Below are 20,385 nucleotides of genomic sequence, written 5' to 3'. Positions count from 1 at the left end.
ATTTTGATAGATGCTTTTTGTGCATCAGTTGAGATGATCATATAATTTTTTCCTCATTCTGTAATAAGATGTATTTTAATGATTAATTTTCATATGTTGAACCATCCTTGCATTCTAGAAATAAGTCCCAGTAGGTTGTGGTGTATAATCCTTTACTATGCTGCTGAATTCAGTTTGCTAGTATTTTGTTAATGATTTTTTTTGCATTGATGAATCAATTATATTGGTCTGTAGTTTCCTTGTAGTGACTTTGTCTGTTTTTGATAAAGATAGGTGTTATTTCTTCATTAAGTGTGGTTGGTAGAACTCACCAGTGAAGCCATCAAGTCCAGGACTTTTCTTTGTCAGGAGGTTTTTGCTTAGTGATTCAGTCTCCTTACTAGTACTCTTTTATAATCTATTTTATTCCTGTTGAACTGGTAATAATGTCCCCATGATAATTTTTTATTTTACTATTTTCAGTCTTCCTTTTTTTTTTCTTTCTTTTTTGCCATTCTAGGGTAAAGTTTGTCAACTTTTAAAGATTTTATTTATTTAGTTAGTTATTTTTTTTAAGTTTATTTATTTATTTTGAGAGAGAGAGTGGGGGAGGGGTGGAGAGCGAGGGAGAGAAAAAATCCCAAGCAGGTTTCTTGTTATCAGTACAGAGCCCAATGCAGGGCTTGATCTCATGAACTATGAGATCAGGACCTGAGCCAAAATCAAGAGTCAGTTGCTTAACCAACTGACCCACCCAGGCACCCCTTAGATTTTATTTTTAAGTAATCTCTAAACCGAGCATGGAGCTCAAACTCACAACCCTGAGGTCAAAAGTCACTTGCTCCACCTGAGCCAGCCACGTGCCCCATTTGTCAATTTTGATAGCATTTTGAAAGAACCAGCTTTCAGTTTTGTCAATTTTTTTTCTTTTGTGTGTTTCTTATCTCTATTTATCTCAGCTTTAATCTTTATTATTTCTTTTTTTTTTTCTGCTAGCATTGGGTTTCTTTGCTCTTTTTGTAGATCTTTAAGTTGTAAAGTTAGGCTGTTGATTTGAGATCTTTTTTTTTTTTAAGTGTATTTTTTTAAGAGAGAGAGAGCATGTGAGCTAGTGGGGGAGGGGCAGAGAGAGAAGAAGAGAGAGAGACAGAGTCAGAAGCAGGCTCCAGGCTCCGAGTTGTCAGCACAGAACCTGACACAGGGCTTGAACCCACAAGCTGTGAGATCATGACCTGAGCCAAAGTGGGATGCTTAACCAACTGAGCCACCCAGGTGCCCCTTTCTGCTTTTTTAATATAAGTGTTTGTAGCTATAAATTTCCCTCTTAGTGCTGCTTTTGCTGCTTCACATAATTTTTGCTAATACTGTGTTTCCATTTTCATTTGTCTCTGCATATTTTCTGATTTCCCTTGTGATTCTTCTTTGACCCATTGGTTGTTTAAAAATGATTTAATTTCCATAGGTTAGTGAATTTTCTAGTTTTACTTCAGTTTTTGATTTCTAACTTTATCCCATTGTGGTTGAAAAGATGCTTTGTGTGATTTCTGTCTTTTTAAATCCAATGACACTTAATTTGCAGCTGAGCATATCGTTTATCCTGGAAAATGCCCCCTGTGCAGTTGAGAAGAATGTATATTCTATTGCTCTTGGGTAGTGCATTCTGTATATTCTGCTAGATCTAGTTGGTTTATGGTGTTGTTCACGTCCTCTATCTCCTTACTTCTGTGTGTTTATTCTATATTATCGAGAGTGGGCATTAATGTCTCCAACTATTATTTTAGAACTGTCTATTTCTCTTGTCAAGTGTCAGTTTTTGCTTCATAGGTTTTGATGGTCTGTAATTTAGCAGAGATCTTTATTTGGTCGTAGGTACATAAATGTTTATAATTGTTACATATTTGTGTTTTATTTTCTTTAAAAAAATTTTTTTAATGTTTACTTACTCTTGAGAGAGAGAAAGAGACAGAGGTGTGAGCGGGGGAGGGGCAGAGAGAGGGAGACAGAATCCGGAGCAGGCTTCGTGCTCTGTGCTGCATCTCAGCAGGCAGCAGCTGTGTGCTGACACGTGGCTCGAACTCACAGACCGTGAGATCATGACCTGAGCCGAAGTCAGATGCTTAACCAACTGAACCACCCAGGAGCCCCTATTATATTTTCTTACGTATTGAATCTTTTATTAATACAGTGTCTTTCTTTGTCTTATAACCATTTTTGATGTAAAGTCTCTGTTTCTGGTATTGGTATAGCCACCCTTACTGTCTTTGGATTACTGTTCACATGGAATGTGTTTTTCCAAGGTTTCACTTTCAACTTTTATTCATGTCTTTGGGTGTAAAGTGGGTGTCTTACGAGCAGCATATAGTTGGATCATGTTCTTATCCATTCTACCAATTTTGTCTTTTGTTTGCAGAGTGTAATCTATTTAGATTTATAGTAATTACTGATGAGGAGGGACCTCTGTCATTCTGCTGTTTGTTTTCTGTATGCCTTATAGCTTTTTTGTCCCTCATTTCCTGCATTACTCTCTTTTCTGTTCAGATGATATTTTTGTAGTGAAATATTTTAATTTGGGTGTTTTGTGTGTGTGTGTGTGTGTGTGTATGTGTGTGTGTGTGTGTGTGTGTGTGTGTGTGTGTGTGTGTACTTTCTGGACCTCTCACTCTCTCTCTCTCTTTTAGTTAACCATGGGGTTATATCTAATGTGCTAAAATTATAACACAGAGTATGAATTTATGTCAGCTTAGCTTCAATCATATTTTTTAAAATTCTTCTTCTATACAGATTTGTCCCTGGTAGTTGTTGATGTCACAGAATTACATCTTCATATGTTGTATGTCCAAAAATTTAGACCAGTAATTATTATGTATGGATTAATCTCTTAAATGTTAAGTTACAACACAATTAGCTTTTGTAATTGTCTGTATTTAATTTAACAGAGATCTTGATTTGGTCAGATGGCTTTGAGTTACCATCTAGTGTCCTTTCATTTCAACCTGAAGGACCACCTCTAGCATTTCTTGCAGGACACGTCTAGTAGTAAAGAACTCCCTTGGCTTTTATGTATCTGCAAGGTCTCAATTACTGTGTCATTTTTGGAGGATGTTTTGCTGGTTATAGAATTCTGGTTGACCACTTTTTATTTCAACACTTGAATATAGCAACCCACTGCCTCTGGCCTCAGTGGATTCTGATTAGAAATTTGATCATCTTATTGGTGATCCCTTGTATGTGATAATCACTTCTATATTGCTGCTTTTAAGATTCTCTCTTTGCCTTTGGCTTTTGACACTTTGTTTATAATGAGCCAAGTGTGAGCCTTAGAGTTTATCCTGGTCGGAGATCACTGAGCCTCTCAGATGTTAATATTTGTCTCTTCCATCAGATTTGGGAAGTTTTCAGGGATTATTTCTTCAAATAAGCTCTGTGTCCTTTCGTTTCTCTCTTTTTCTTCTAGACTAATGCATTGCATATATTGGTCTAGTGATGGCATCCCACAGGTTCTTTTGTTCTGTTCACTCCTGGTCGATGCTTTTTCTTTCTTTTCCTCAGATTCACTATCTTCAGGTTCCCTGATTGTTTCTTCTGCCTACTCAGAGCTGCTTTTGTATCCCTCTAGTGACTTCTTTCATTCAGTTATTCTACTTTTAAGTCCCAGAATATCTTTTTGATTGTTTTTTATGTTCCCTATCTCTATTAATATTTCTGTTTTGGTCATGCAACATTTTCTTGACGTTGTCCACTTTTTTTTTTTTTTTTTTTTTTTTTTTTAGCTCGTTGAGCATCTTTTAGACAGTTGTTTTGAAGTCTTTGTCTAATTGTGGCACCTGGGTGGCTCAGTCGGTTAAGCATCTGACTTTGGCTCAGGTCATGATCTTGTGGTTCATGGGCTCAAGCTCTGTGTCAGGCGCTGTGCTGACAGTTCAGAGCCTGGAGCCTGCTTTGGATTCTGTGTCTCCATCTTTCTCTGCCTTTCCCCTGCTTGTGTGTGCTTGCGCGCTCTCTCGCTCTCTCTCTCTCTCTCTCTCTCTGTCAAAAGTAAATAATAAAAACATCAAAAAAAATTAAAGTCTTTGTCTAATAAGTACACAATGTGGTCTTTCTCAAGGACAATTTCTCTTGAATTTTTTTTCCCTTAGAATGTGCTAAACTTTCCTGTTGCTTTGTATGTCATGTGATTTGTTATTGTTGTTAAAAACTGGACATTTGGAGGTTGCTTTTTTTTTTTTTTTAATTTTTTTTTCAACGTTTATTTATTTTTGGGACAGAGAGAGACAGAGCATGAATGGGGGAGGGGCAGAGAGAGAGGGAGACACAGAATCGGAAACAGGCTCCAGGCTCCGAGCCATCAGCCCAGAGCCCGACGCGGGGCTCGAACTCACGGACCGTGAGATCGTGACCTGGCTGAAGTCGGACGCTTAACCGACTGCGCCACCCAGGCGCCCCTGGAGGTTGCTTTTTGTTTGTTTAATGGTTGTGGGGTGCTGTGCTGGAGATCAGTCTGAGGTATAAACTTAAGGTCTTCTCTGTTTTTTTCTGAGACTGTGCCTTTCCCTGGGCATGTATGATGATTTTCTGTATTCCCCCATATATGTGATTGATTTTGAACATCCTAGTCCATGAATATTTGCTTCCCAAAAGGGGAATAAGAGAAACATGATGAAGGGAGGGGAGTAGAGGGGATAGATGTCTGTCCTTTAAATCCCCTGTAAAATCATTTTAGCCAGTGAGGGAGAGGCTTTGCAACAATGGCTGCCCATCTGTCGTCGCACCTCCAGTCATTAGAAGCAGTTTGGGCACAGATCTGTGGTGCCTGGAGGAAGGGGTCCCTATTGCCCACCCTGGCTCTAGCAAGCTGCTGCAGAATATGTGTATGGCTGCCTGCTCTGGGGCTCAGAGCTGGAGGAGTTGGGAGGTAGATAACCTATACAATGCTAAGAGCTGAGATTGAGCAATTAAAGCAACTTAGCATATTGTAAGCCTTCAGTAGACTCTAGAGTTGCAATATAGTTATATCAGATTGATTCTGTCAGTGCCTTTGTGGTCCAGTGAAGAGACAGGTTCCTGGTGCTTGTTGTCCCACCATCTTCCCTCTAGCTGGGCCTGCAGGTACTTTTTGTAGTATCTTTCCTGTGACTGGTTGTGTGCCGAGTTGTTCCAGGCCAGTATTGGCCACTGACCCATCCTGTCTTTCCCTTAGGATTTGGATCTTCCAGGTCTCTTGCTGGGCTCTTCCAGGTCTCTTACTCAGCTGGGGCTAGGGGAGGAGTCCTCTGTGCTTCCCAGGATGGACATAGCTCCAGTCTCCATGAGATGGGCCCAGAGAGGGCCTGACTCAGTTGAATGACAGCTGGGGGAGAGTGTGATATCAGAGCTGTGTTCAGATGACACCAGGAACCTATCATATTTGACTTGTGTTTTGGTGCCATTGCTGGTGGCCACAACTCACTTCCATCTTACCATCTCCATTCTTGACCTTCGCTGATGTCATTTTTAAAAATGTTTTATTTATTTTTGAGAGCGAGAGAGACAGAGTGCGAGTGGGGGAGGGGCAGAGAGAGAGGGAGACACAGAATCCAAAGCAGACTCCAGGGTCCCAGCTGTCAGCATAGAGCCCGATGTGGGGCTCGAACTCACGAGCTGTGAGATCATGACCTGAACTGAAGTCAGACTGACTGAGCCACCCAGGCGCCCCTGCTGATGTCATTTTTATTCTTTCTTCAGTCCTGGACTAATGCCTACTTCTCTGGACCTTTTTTCTCACTCATTCTTCACACTCCTCTCTCCACAGTGCTTTCCAGCATTGTCGTATTCTAAAGTATGCACATATCTTTTAATAATTCTTGAAAACCAGTTACTTTCTTACAGTCATATTTTCCTACATATAGACATAGACCTCTGCACAGCATCACGTGTCCCCAGTAGATGTAATCCAGCTAAAAGACATTGACAGTAGAACAAGTTGTAGAACGTGTTTCACCCCTGGCCCAACCCTTTCCTTATATGCTGTGCCTAGTGAGGCCTTCCCAATTCTGCGACCTTGGCATTCCAGTAGTGCAAAGCAGCTGTGTCCAAAACCTAATCCCAACTTCCTTTGCCTGAAAAGAGTTCTATATTCTGGTTCTTTAGTGTGTCAGATGTACCTTTGTGACGGGTCTTCCTCCTTCCCAGTGATGTCAACTTGTACTTCATCAGAACACTTCTGTGCTTTCAGGTTGTGGGCACGGAGTGGACGATGAGGATGTACCTTTGGAAGAGAGCATTTCTGTAGGAGTGTCACAGATCAGGACTCTTGAGGCAGATTCATCTCCCCAGAAGGCCCAGCCCTTTGAGATGCACGGTCCGATCTTGAGAAACATTCTGCGCTTGGCTGAGCACCAGGAAACTTATCCTGGGGAAAAACCATATACATGTGGGAAACAATTCTGTTTAGCTGCCAACCTTCAACAGTACGAGGGGCAGCACACTAGAGAGGTTCCCTTCAGAAGTTACGTGGACAGAGCCTCGTTTATAAAGAGCTGTACAGTCCATGTGTCAGAGAAGCCCCTTACCTGTGAGGAGACAGGGAAGGACTTCTTAACCAGCATGGGATTTCTCCAACAACAGGTCACTCACACTGGGGAGAAGCTGAACAATGAGTGTGAGACTATCTTTCACAATGGAAAAAGTCGTCACCACTGTGGAGAATGCAAGAAAGCCTTCAGCTGCACAGACACACTTGCTCAGGATCAGAGAGTCCTCACTAGAGAAGGGCTTTATGAATGTGGCAAATGTGGAAAAGCCTGTACCCGAAGATGTAATCTCATCCAGCACCAGAAAGTCCACACTAGAGAAAGACCTTATGAATGCAGTGAATGTGGGAAATTCTTTACCTACTACTCCAGTTTCATTATACATCGGAGGGTTCACACCGGAGAAAGGCCCTATGAGTGCAGTGAATGTGGGAAATCCTTTAGCCAAAGCTACAGCCTCAATAGCCATAGGAAAGTTCACACTGGAGAGAAACCTTATGAGTGCAGGGAATGTGGAAAATCCTTCAGTCAAAGGTCCAACCTCATTCAACATCAGAGAGTTCACACTGGAGAAAGGCCTTATGAGTGCAGTGAATGTGGGAAGTCCTTTAGCCAAAACTTCAGTCTCATTTACCACAGGAGAGTTCACACTGGAGAAAGGCCTCATCAGTGCGGCGAATGTGGGAAATCCTTTAGCCGAAGCTCCAGCCTCATTCACCACAGAAGACTTCACACTGGAGAAAGGCCTTATGAGTGCACTAAATGTGGGAAATCCTTTAAGCAAAGTTCCAGCTTCAGTTCACATCGGAAAGTCCACACAGGAGAAAGGCCTTATGAGTGTGGGGAATGTGGAAAATCTTTTAGCCATAGCTCCAACCTCAAGAACCACTGGAGAGTTCACACTGGAGAAAGGCCTATTGAGTGCAGTGAATGTGGAAAGTCCTTTAGCTGTAAATCTAACCTTGTCAAACACCTGAGAGTTCACACTGGAGAAAGGCCTTATGAGTGTGGGGAATGCGGAAAATCCTTTAGCCAAAGCTCCAGCCTCATTCAACATCGGAGAGTTCACACTGGCAAGAGGCCTACTGAGTGCAGAGAATGTGGGAAATCCTTTAGCTCCAAATCTGACTTCATTCAACACCAGAGATTCCATACTAGAGAAAGGCCTTAGGTGTACAGGGACATGTGGTTTCCTTTTAGATAATTACACTGGAAGAAGGAAGTTGTGAAGAAGCCATCTGGCAAATTTAAGCCTATATGTCTGAAAATTCATAGTGGGGAGATCCAAGTATGTGAGAATCTATAAGGAGCTGTGTTACACCTTCTAACCTGTCCAGGGCTTTTGCCAGATTTATGTCACTGCCGGTTTCTGTGGGAGAGTTTTGTCCTCTCTACCACTCAGCAGGTTCACACAGTGTGCATCAGTTACCACCACAGTGTGCTCAGGGAAGCTCCCCCCTTTGCTGGAGGAAATCATGATTAGTCTTAGCCCTTATAGGGTCTTCATTCTCTTCTCTTGTAGAAGTTAGGGCATGGCCCTGACCCAGTTTGGGCCCAGTGGACCCTATCTGAGTTCTGCCAATAACTTGCCGAGAAGGACTGCATTTTCAATGTGTTAGTTTTGTGTGACACTCACCTTGGATTTTCCTATCTTCCAAGTCACCAACCTGGGAATTCCCTGCCTCATACTGCTTTGGATTTTGCAATAATGAAGACATTATTGCTGGGGCGCCTGGGTGGCTCAGTTGGTTTAAGCATCTGACTTCGACTCAGGTCATGATCTCGCGGTTTGTGAGTTCGAGCCCCACATCGGGCTCTGTGCTGACAGTTCAGAGCCTGGAGCCTGCTTCGGATTCTGTGTCTCCCTCTCTCTCTGCCCCTCCCCTGCTCATGCTCTGTCTCTCTTATGTCTCAAAACTAAATAAAACATTAAAAAAAAAAAGACACTATTGCCTAAGCCACCTTTGATCTTGGGGTTCTAAGCACTGTGTGAGGTGATTTGAAAACACCTGGGCTCTGCCAGCATTAAGGAGTGAACCGCTTTCATGGGGTTCCCAGTACTTTGCCTCAGAGATGACAGTTTGATGAAAGAATATAGCTCTCTTTCCAGCTTTGGCCTAATTTATGCTGTTGCCCAAGGTCTCCTAGGAAAGACTGCAGGGCCTTGTCTTAATTTGGGGACTGGGTATCGGGATTTTTTGGTGGGCTCAGAACACTGAAGAGTCAGGAAGTTCACAGCATCCAGTGCTTCTGAGAACAACATGAATTGTTTTTCTTTTTCACGGTGGATGTCCCATAATGCTCAGTGTTGATGGAATTCTCTGCCCCAGTCCTCCAAAGGATCCATGTGCCCTGATACCCAGAATTCACTAGGCTAGTGTCATGGTAAGAATACAGGGCCCTGGGGCAACTGTAATTGGTACAGAAACACTGCAGTGGAGGGGACTGCAGCTAAGTAGACAGGACATGCCTCTTCTAAAATTGTATCAGAATGCTCCGATGACTGTGAATCTGCAGTGTTAGTGTGCACAAATCCTCAGGACCTCCAGGTACATGCATCTTTGCAGCTGAGGTCTTTGTCAAAGAAAAGCTATTGGTTTTGTGGATTCCCATAGGCATTCTGGTACATTCACCTAAAGGCCATTTCTACGCAGATAGGAAAATAGGCATACAGAGAAAGGAGATCCCTTAATCTGTTGATGTGGCTCTGTGACTGAGCCAGCGTTCTTGTTGACTCAGGTGGAATAGATTTAACTGCTCATAAATATTTGCTACCACTAAAGGCAAGTCTGCTTTTCCAAGGTCATCAGGCAAGAGATAGAGTCAACATAGGGCCGCCAAACCTAATTTTATGAAAAAAGTGGAAGATCTAAGGGTGTTTTTTTTTTTTTTTTAAACTCTTGTAGAACTTTATTTAGGTATAGTTGACATGCAATATATTGCACCTATTTGAGGTGTACAGTTAAGTTTTGACATACGCATAAACCCACAGAACCTCATCATAATCATAATGAACATGTCCATCACCCCTAATGTACCTCATGTTTCTGATCTGTCTTTCCCCTGTCCAGGCAACCACTGACTTCCCTTCATTTATAATAAGTTAGTTTGTATTTTCTAGGATTTTCTATTATCTGAGTCATAAAATGTTTTTTTTTCTTGTTTGATTTATGATTTGTAATTATTTTGAGATTCTTCAGTGATGTTTATATAAGTATTTCACTCTTTTTATTGCTGTGTAACATCTTTTCTATGGATATACCATTTGTTTATCCATTCATCTTTCAGGAGTCTTTTAGGTACCTCGTTTTAGCTATTGAAAATAAAACTGCTAGGGGCGCCTGGGTGGCGCAGTCGGTTAAGCGTCCAACTTCAGCCAGGTCACGAGCTCGCGGTCCGGGAGTTCAAGCCCCGCGTCAGGCTCTGGGCTGATGGCTCAGAGCCTGGATCCTGTTTCTGATTCTGTGTCTCCCTCTCTCTCTGCCCCTCCCCCATTCATGCTCTGTCTCTCTCTGTCCCAAAAATAAAAAATAAAAACGTTGGAAAAAAAAATTTTAGAAAATAAAACTGCTGGAACATTTGTATGTATGTATGTATTTTTCACTTCTCTTGTGTTAGTCACTCAAAGTAAAATGCCTGAGTCATAGGGTAAGTGAATGTTTAACTTCTAAAGAAACTGCCAGACTGATCTAAAATGATCGTTTGCTTTTGCATACCCACCAGGAGTGCATGAGAGTCCCAGTTCTTTCACATCCTTGCCAGTACGTGGTATCAGTCTTTTTGTTCAGTCTTTGGAATTTACCCATTTAATAAGCAAGCAGTCATTTTAATTGCATTTCCTTAAGGATTTATGATGTTGAACATTTTTCTCTTGTATTTATTTGCAATCTGTAGATCTTCTTGATAAAATGTCTGTTTGTATCTTTTGCTTGTTTTTGTTCCTTGGGTGCTTTCCTGCTGTATACAATGTAATGACCACCCCCCACACACACTTTTTAAGTTTAATCTGCATTATTTACATATTCTCCAACATATTCTTCAATCTAGGCTTTCAATAATACAGCGTAGTCCTGGCTCACAGTGTCTTTCAAGTTCTCTGGGGTAAGTACTCCCACTGTGGCTGATTTCACACCACCAGTGTGATGTCACCGAGCACAGTCGGGGAGAGTTGCTAGAGGCGCAGCATTGTTTCCGCCATCCTGAGCCAGCGGCCGCATGTAACCTGTAGAGCACTGATGATAATAAAACACAGTAAAACGATTTAGGAAGCGACAAGTTTGGAAGACTTGTTTACTAGAGGTGTCATTGGCAGCACATAAACCGCACATAGTTCAGAGTATACTTTAATGTTTTGATACATGCTTAACATCCCTAAAACCAAACATTTCATTGGAAACATAACGGAAGATGTATCATATTGACAATAGTGCAGTTAGATACTTCAGTTGTTCAAGAAACAAAACAAAGCAGGAAAGATATTTGAAGTACAGGAAATTCTTGGAAAAAAGTCAAACTTTGAAAATGTTTTCTCACAAAGGATCAGAAAGAATGCAAATTAACAGTTGAGATGCAATTTGCCAACGGTTTATTTCAGGGTCAAAGCCTGTTTTTATTCTAAACCCTCTGGAAGTTTGTATGTTCTTGTTGACAGAAAAACTGTAAGTAATCCAATGTAATTCTCAGCTTCGGGTTCTATAAAATGATTGGAGAATTTCAACAAATTTGAAAACATTCAGAGGAAATGTTTATAGTTTAAAGTGTTACTATGCTCCCCACATTCTTGATATCACCCATATTTAACTGAGGAGCAGACCTTAGCCCCTAATTTCTAAAGTTTTACAGTGCATATAAACTTAAGGTTTATTGCAGTCTCTCACGTTTCAGTTGTCTATATTTGGTATGTTTCGTAATAAGAAGAAGTACAAGTAGCACTGATGTTTGGAGAAGATAATAGTCTGTTGTCCCCTTACCTCCGGCACAGGGGTGGAGCTCAGGGAACAGATCTTTCTAGCTATAATCACGGCTCTCTGCAGGCATCTGGCAGGGGTGAAATGTATTTGTGTGATGATCCTCATGTATTTGAATGAAAATTTTAAAGTAAGTTCAAAGATGAAATAAGAACAAAAGGAAGGGGTAGACGAGAGTCAATAGGCAAAACAACAATTGAATCAACTAAATAAGAGAAAATAAACTGGTAAGGGGCCAGAAATCATTTTGAAGATCTATCAAAAAATATGTTTAATATACAAATTAGATACGGTTCATTGACTTGGAGTAGGAAGTAACCAATTTTGTTTACATCTGAGAAAGCACAGTAGATACGTAAGAGTCCTCAGGGGTGCGGGGGCAGGGTAGCTCATTTGGCCAAGGGTCTGACTTTGGCTCAGGTCATGATCTCAGGGTTTGTGAGTTTGAGACCCACATCGGGCTCTGTGCTGTCAGCGCAGAACCTGCTTTAAATCCTCGGTCTCCCTCGCTGTCTGCCCCTTCCCCGCTCATGTTCACTAGTTCGTCCTCTCTCTCTCTCTCTTCAAAAATAAACGTTAAAAAGGGGCTCCTGGGTGGCTCAGTCAGTTAGGCGTCTAACTTCAGCTTGGTCATGATCTTGCAGTATGTGGGTTTGGGCCCCACATCAGGCTCTGTGCTGACAGCCTGGAGCCTGCTTCAGATTCTCTCTCTCTGTCTCTCTCTCTCTGCCCCTCTCCTGCTCTCTCTCTCAAACTAAACATTAACTTTGTTTTAATTAATAAAAATAAATTCAGATATAATTCATACCAAAAAAAAAAAAAAGCCTGTTTAAAGTGTAGTTCAGGGGTGCCTGGGTGGCTCAGTTGGTTAAATGTCTGACTTCGGCTCAGGTCATGATCTCACAGTTCGTGGCTTCGAGCCCCATGTCAGGCTCTGTGCTGACAGCTCAGAGCTTGGAGCCTGTTTCAGATTCTGTGTCTCCCTCTCTCTCTGACCTTTCCCCACTCACACTCTGTCTCTCTCTGTCTCTCAAAAATGAATAAATGTTAAAAAATAATAAATTATAAATTATAAAAGAATCCTCAAAGGTAGGGCATCTGGGTGGCTTAGTCAGTTAAACATCTGATTTGATCTCCACTCAGGTCTTGATCTCAGGGTCATGAGTTCAAGCCCTGCGTTGGACTCAGCACTGGGCATGAAGCCTACTGTAAAAAAAAAAAAAAAGGATGATCAGAGGAATGGCAGCTCATGGTAGGTTACTGCTACCTTGGTCCCATCCATTAAAGCCCCTATACTCACATAATTGAAATGAATGAAGCCATTCAGTTGTCCACTGGCAAATGTTTTGCCGTTCTATATATCCTATTCAGTGTCTATTTCAACAACCCTTCGATCACATCCACCCAGAAAGGTGAATTCAACAGTTAATCACTTTCAAAGGAGCACAATACACCTTTACTCAGTTGCCCATGGGATATCTTAGAAGTTCAACCATCACACATCACCAATACTGGCAGAACTCTAATTGGACTCGGCTGTCCCCAGGCACCCATTTATAGCATTACACTGACGACCTGCTCCTGTGAGGGAGCATACTAGACACACAGGACATGCAAATAATCATTGTTGCACTTACAGAAGTAGATGGGCTGTTGCCCTCCCCCGTAAAGTACAGGGTCATGCCACCTCAGTGGAAGTCCTGGATTCATCTAGTGTGCCTAAGAGCCACTCTCTTCCTGACATAGTTATAAGGCAACTCCCAATTTTGTCAGTTTGGATCAGTCTCAAGCCAAACCTAGTGAAACCTAGGAATGCCTTTAGGCATTCCTTGTTCCTCTTCTTTCATCCGTCCTTGTCGGTCTTGCCCCAACCCTGATTGGGATGGAGGCCAGGTCAAGGCTCGAGGTTTTTTTTTGTTTTTTTTTTTTTAATTTTTTTTTCAATGTTTATTTATTTTTGGGACAGAGAGAGACAGAGCATGAACGGGGGAGGGGCAGAGAGAGAGGGAGACACAGAATCGGAAACAGGCTCCAAGCTCTGAGCCATCAGCCCAGAGCCTGACGCGGGGCTCGAACTCACAGACCGCGAGATCGTGACCTGGCTGAAGTCAGACGCTTAACTGACTGCGCCACCCAGGCGCCCCAAGGCTCGAGTTTTTATTGTGACAAATGATCATCTCACCATCAAATGCCCCTCTGGCTATCTGTCAGAGTTATTTGGTACCTTGATAAATGTTGATTTGCTTAGCCTACACCACAAGCTTTGCCAAATATTCCTGGCTATAGAGGATACTTAATTTCTAATGCCTGTGATAATCTCACTCAAAGTAGAGAGATCATGGCTCCAGGACTTACACCCACAACAGTGTGAATAGCAGAGTGGCCGAGAAAGACTAAAACTGGACTTACCTGACAAGAAATTCCACTAAGGAATGCAGGTTCCCTCCAACCACACAGTCACCCAGTCCACACTAAGCCAATGTGGTCCGTGTGCTCTCAATGCCTTTAATTATAGCACTCGCACAGAACAAATGCTATTGCCCGGCCTTCTGGCTTCTCATAGTTTGGCTATACCTACTTGGGATACATAATAGCATGTCCCTGGAACACTGCAGGCCATGAGCAGACTCCATCTGGCAATGCAACAGCCATCTAGCTATATTTTGGCACACTGACACCCATAGTTAAATGGCCTTTTAAACACCACTGCCATAGCCAACCATTAGTTAGCACCATAATTTTGTTCCCATCACACTGGCAAAATTCTGTATAGCAGGACATGTCATAAGTTTCCCTCTCAACTGCCTGGCCATGTTGAAGCCTATTCAGATGATCTTAAAGAAACTTTGCCAATAGCACTATCCACAACCTGTTGACCTATTTGGCTGGACACATTTCCAAATCTAAACCTCAATTGTTCTCCTGGCCTTCCCTTTAAAAACTAACTCCAAGGACGCCTGGGTGGCTCAGTTGGTTAAGTGTCCAGCTTGATTTTGGCTCAAGTCATGCTCTGTGTCAGGCTCTACACTGACAGCATGGATCCTGCTTGGGATTCTCTCTCTCTCTCTCTCTCTCTCTCTCTCTCTCTCTCTCTCTCCCTCCCTCCCTCCCACTTGTGCACTTGTGCTTGCTTGCTCTCTCCCTCTCTCTCAAAAATAAATAAATAAATGTAAAAAAAAAAAAAAAAGAAAAGAAAAGAAACAACTCCCAACTAGTCAGGATGATCACTATAATGTCCCGACCAAAATGCTTCCTGACAGCATAGAAATTCTTGGTTCTCAGGTCAAATTCTAAGACCAAGATTGTAGCCCCAAGGACCATTTTTCCAAATACGCCTCACTTCTGTAGGCATATTTGCTCCACCTCAGACTTCTCTCAATTTGACCTGCCCCATCACCATTTGGGGGCTAAACATCACCTTTTGGCCTTCTTCCAAAAAAAATGTTCTGGGTCTTGATTGTGGTTGTAGTTACACGAATCTACCCATGTGATAAAATCACACAGAAACACACACACACACACACACACACACACACACACACACACACATACATGTAAAATGATAACTCTGAAAAAGGTCTGAAGATTGAACCAATGTCCAGTTCCTGGGTTTGACATAAAGATCATGTCAGATGTTACCAGGGGGAAACTAAGCAAAAGGTACTCTGCACTGTGTTTGCGACTTCTCGTGAATCTGTAATTATTTCAAAATAAAACATTTAAAAAAATCATGTGTTTGTCTTGCTGAATCCCTCCCACAACTTCCCAGAATAGTCAGAATAAAATCCAAATTTCTAGTCATAGCCTACAAAACCATGTTTATCTGCCCCTTTCCCCTCATCCCTCCATCCATCACTCTCTTCCTTTACTGGCCCTACTGGCCTTCACCTGATTCCACCACCAAGCCAAGCTCTCACTAGCCTCAGGGTCATGTACATGCTTTTCTCTTTGCCAGGAAATTTTCCTCATCTTTGCACCTGGATGGGATCTTTACTGGGCTCCATAATATCATCTGTTATTTAGTGTCTGCTTCCCTTTCTGTGCTGTACAGTTTAATGCCCATTTTTCCACTTTTGCAGACATGAATCCTGAAGCCTGGGGACAGTGGACATGACCAAGGTCAGCCAGTTGGTAATGGGCACAGCTTAGATGATTTAGAGTCTTGGTCTGTCCCGAGTCAAGCACTTAGCTACTTGCCCACCTTACCCCTCTTCACATGTGAACTGGAAGGAGATAAGAGGATAAAGAGCCAAATTGACTGAAGAATCAATCTCCTTTTCCCACCTGTCCTGTCCCAGACCCTGCCCTGTCTGCTTCACTTTATTTTTTTTTTTAATTTTTTTTTTCAACGTTTATTTATTTTTGGGACAGAGAGAGACAGGGCATGAACGGGGGAGGGGCAGAGAGAGAGGGAGACACAGAATCGGAAACAGGCTCCAGGCTCTGAGCCATCAGCCCAGAGCCTGACGCGGGGCTCGAACTCACGGACCGCGAGATCGTGACCTGGCTGAAGTCGGACGCTTAACCGACTGCACCACCCAGGCGCCCCCCGTCTGCTTCACTTTAAATGAGCTTCACCATTTCCTGGTAAGGAAATTCTGGCCTTTCTTCAAAGCTCCTACCAGCCTCCATACATCTGCCCTCTAGTCACATTGTTGGTTCCCCCAACAATGGTCACCTGTGCATCCTTCTTCTTGTCCCTTGACTTACCCCTGTGTGTATCTTCCCGCCTCATCCCTGAACTTCACCTGTCACCTCCTGTCACATGCCTCAGAGCCCAGTAACTTCAGGATCTCATGTCCATGCCTGACTGAGGCCGCTGAAGCTGCCACCCATGCATCTCCTGCTGGGTCATCACATAGATTTCCCCTCTTTGGGGACTACAGGAAAACCTTGGATTGCAAGTAACTTGTCCTGCAAATGTTCCACAAGATGAGCCAACATGTCTACGAAATTCTAACCTGATAAACGAGTGATGTCTTGCAATACGAGTAGTCCATGACACTGAACATTACATGATCACAACTGCGCTGATGGTTCTTGAAATTCGCTTTGACATTTGGGTGCTTTGGATTACAAGCGTGTTTCCAGAACGAATTATGCTCGGAAACCAAGCATACTGTACTTGTATCTAGATCTTGATACCCTACATTCATTTTCTTTATGTATTCGATAATGATGTTTAGTGGCATTATGTGTTAGTCACAGTTTCAGAAACATGAAGCAGAAGAATATCGTTGCCTACAGGCGAGTCACGACCTCAGCTCTTTTATGCTTCCTACTGCATTCTTGGATCCTTTGTCTTTCAGATGTCATCTTCAGTCTGTCATCTGACTCACTAATTCTTTCAATATTTCATTCTCCTATTTATTCTACCCAGCCCTATCTTTATAAACATTTTCCATGATTGATATTTTCCCAATTTTTGTTAGCATATCTTCTTCCTGTGGCCTTTGTCTTTCCTCATCTCCTTGATTATTTTACCTTCTTATTTGAATTTCTTTGTACTTCTCTTCCATCACTGTTTTCCAGATGTCATATGTCGTTGACTATGATCTTTGTGATTTTTGTGATTTTTCCATATCTAATTACTTTTCCCAGGATGTGTGCGTTGCCCTGTCTCACGTGTGTCTGGAGGAAAGGCCAAGGTCCGTGTGCTGATGCAGGGAGTACGAAACAAGGGGAGGGGGCCAGGGAAGGGAGCCCAGCTCCCGCTACCCTAGGCAACCAGGCGTTTGCATCTCAACCCGGCGAGGGTGGAGGCATCATCCAAACTGTCATCCCAAAGGTTAGGGGAATGAGAGAGGATGGACAACAGCACAGGGACAGCTGGCCAGCCTGACTGACGGCTCCTTAAATCCTCTTGCCTGGTATCAGTGCCTATTCCAGCACCACAGAGGGAAGCTGGTACAGGAAGGTAATGGCTATCCCGAGGCCATGAAGGTGGGAAAGGAAACCACTTTTGTTTCTTTTTTTTTTTTTTAATGTTTATTTTTGAGAGAGAGAGAGCAGGGGAGGGACAGAGAGAGAGAGGGAGAGAGAGAATCCCAAGCAGGCTCCATGCTGTCAGCGCAGAGCCCAATGTGGGGCTTGAACCCATGAACCGTGAGATCATGATTTGAGCTGAAGTCAGATGCTTAACTGACTGAGCCCCCCAGGCGCCCCTAAAGACACCTTATGTCATATATATTGTTGATTTCATTAACCCAGGCACCCCAAAAACGCTTTTCTTTAACTCGTCATCCCTGCAGCTCTGTGCTTGATCTCCCCATGTTGTGGAACAGGACTCTGAAAGTTGCTGTTCTCTGTGCTTCCCTCTAACTTCTCATTTCTCTACCTCGATTTGGGGGGAGGGCAGCAGCTCTTGCAAGGTCCCCACGTCTCCTGGCCCCTGAGGATGTCTTGACTTGTCTGCTCCATTAACCCTTCTGTGGTTCATTTGACTCTGTCCTCCCTGCAGCTGCTGGGTCAGTTTAGCTCACACCCTCTCTCACCTGGAATATTCATTTCAAACAGATGCATAATTAATGAGAACTTACAAGTGTGTGTCCAGCTCTACATAAACCACTCAGGATGCAGTGCAGGGAAAAAAAAAAAATTCTGTCTGTGAGTTGGTTCAATTCCAGAGTGACAGATAAGAAGACAAGTGGGAAGGGTATAGTTTGTCTGCTGGAGATCGTTGCTATGGAGAAAACTGAAGCAGAGGGGTGACCAAAGACCGCCTGGTGGGAGGGGGTCGCGAGACGTGAGGAAATGTGTCCAGCGCAGCCTAGGAGAGAAGAGCGGAGAGCTCTGGGTCCCTCTCCCAAGGGGCAGAGGAAGGGGACAATGAAAGACCCACCGTGGGAGTGAGGCCACCAGGTCCTGGAACTGTGGGGGCCTGTGAGGCTTCGGCAGAGCAAGCAAAGGGGCAGACAGGCCACTGGAGCCAGAGCGACAGGGTCTCCAGGCCACTGTCAGGACGCCGATCACACTGTGTCCGTGACCCTCAGAATGCGGTCTGAGGGTGCCGCCGTCCTCCACACTGGCTCCTGTCTTGGGCTCCTGTCTACGCAGAGAGTAAGTGTATAAACTCAGGGCGAGGTGACACACGTTTTCTGTCTGTTGAATCTGATGACATAAAATCCCCTGTATTTCGTGTGCCTTTGTTTTCGTGTTGGTTTCGCATTTCTGTTAATTCATTTTTCTTGCATTTTGTGAAACGGTGGGTCTGTGACATGTTGGGGCGTGGGGAGGTCTTTTACCTTCATCGAGGGCAGTCTGTACCCTGGCAGATTGATTCTGGAAGGCATCGGGGAGCTTCAGCAGAGGGGGACATGGTCAGGTGGTTATAGAGGGTCCCCAGAACAGCTGCTTTGAGGAGAGAAAACTGGCAGGTGGAGAGGAGGCCAGACAGGAGCCGATCCCCGCCAGTGAGGTGTGATGGGGGCTGTGCAGCAGTCGAAGTGGTTTGACTCCGGAAATGACTTGAAAGTGGAGGACAGACGGACGATGTTTGGACTGCCTGACAGGTACCTTCTGTCAAAAATCCATTCCATCTGCTTCCCCGAGTCTCTCTCATCTTGTACGGGGTGGTCGCTTCCTCTACAAAGAGTTGGGACACAGAAGAGCCCAGTTTCCCAAAATCTATTGCTGCCACTCTCCCCTCCCCCTGCCCCCCAGTGGGTACACGGTGCCCTTCCCAGCCACATTTCAAACCAGGGGCCTGTCACTATTGTTAACTCTGCCCTCTCTGACAGTGAGTCTCAGCCATGCTGTGCTTTCTCAACATAAAATAAGAACCCAGCTCCCTTCCCGCTAAAATAATGTTTGTTTCAGTCCCTGTGGTCTTTTTGTTGAACTAGGAACCTCTCCTCTGGGGTCCTGGGGCACCCTCCGACTCACTGCCTGGGACTGACACAGGAAGAGAGAACATTAACCTTGTTCTCTGCCACACTTGCAATCCACAAATCTAGACAATTAGAAAGCATCAGCAACTTTGTGTGAGACTCGCTTAAGACAAAACTTGGCGGGAGTTTATGTGAGACTAAGGTTAATCTTTGCATTCCCCACTCAGTGTGTGTTGTTACATTTCACTGCAGAAATACTAGGATTTGATTGTGGCTGGTTGTCCCAGCCCCAGGGGTGTAACCTAATAACGTATCAGAGAGCTGGAGCTGGGGCGGGATTCCATCCGCAGGCAGATTTTATCCAATCACATCTGTAAATGCATCACTGACCCCAGACCCTATAAGAGGGAGGAGCCTCTGGAAGGCCCGTCAGATGAGCCCTGTGCAGAGTGTGAGTCACACCGCAGCTCGGTGTTTAGCCCAGGCTCGCCCGGTTTGAAGTTCAGTCTTCCTGAGGTGAGTTTTCAGAACAGAAGGAAATTTTCTGATTTTGTGTGTGTGTGTGTGCACGTATGTGTACGTAGGCATAGCTCGGGGGGTGGGGGAAACATTCCTAGGTGCAAAGTTATGGGGGTCCCTCAAGTGTGAGGGATGGTCTATTGTTTCAACAGTTCTGTGTAAAAACCTGGGTGGATTGGGGCGCCTGGGTGGCTCAGTCGGTTGGGCATGTGACTTCGGCTCAGGTCATGATCTTGTGGTTGACTGAGTTCGAGCCCCGTGTCCGGCTCTGTGCTCACAGCTCAGAGTCTGGAGCTGCTTCGGATTCTGTCTGTCTGTCTGTCTGTCTGTCTGTATCTCTCTCTGCCCCTCCCCCACTCGTGCTCTGTCTCTCTCGCTCTCAAAAATAAACAATAAAAAAAAAAAAAAACCCTAGGTGGATTGCAGGAGACTTCTCCTGGGAAAGTCTTTTTTTTTTTTTTTTAAGTTTATTTATTTTTGAGAGAGAGAGAGGAAAAGCTCAAGCATGAGCGGGGGAAGGGCAGAGAGAGAGAGAGAGAGAGACACTGGGAGAGAGAGAATCCCAAGTAGGCTCCATGCTGT

General features: G+C 43.8%; 1 protein-coding gene across 2 annotated transcripts in view; it reads left to right on the top strand.

Annotated features, from left to right (window-relative positions):
- LOC101093223 (zinc finger protein 211) overlaps positions 1–20,385 on the top strand; it is a 31,417-nt gene that overhangs the window by 5,213 nt on the left and 5,819 nt on the right. The window contains exon 4 of one of the 2 annotated variants that reach the window (XM_023244873.2): positions 6,191–8,335. The exons of the other annotated variant lie outside the window; for it this stretch is intronic. Coding sequence (XP_023100641.1) covers positions 6,191–7,659 — 1,469 coding nt within the window. The 3' untranslated portion in view covers positions 7,660–8,335. Of the gene's footprint in view, positions 1–6,190; positions 8,336–20,385 lie in introns of those variants that run through there. 2 annotated transcript variants of the gene reach the window in all.

This window comes from Felis catus, chromosome E2 (genome assembly GCF_018350175.1).
Source record: "Felis catus isolate Fca126 chromosome E2, F.catus_Fca126_mat1.0, whole genome shotgun sequence".
Lineage (NCBI taxonomy): Eukaryota > Metazoa > Chordata > Mammalia > Carnivora > Felidae > Felis > Felis catus.
The sequence above is the reverse complement of the archived record's forward strand: the minus strand, read 5'-3'. Positions and strand labels throughout refer to the sequence as shown.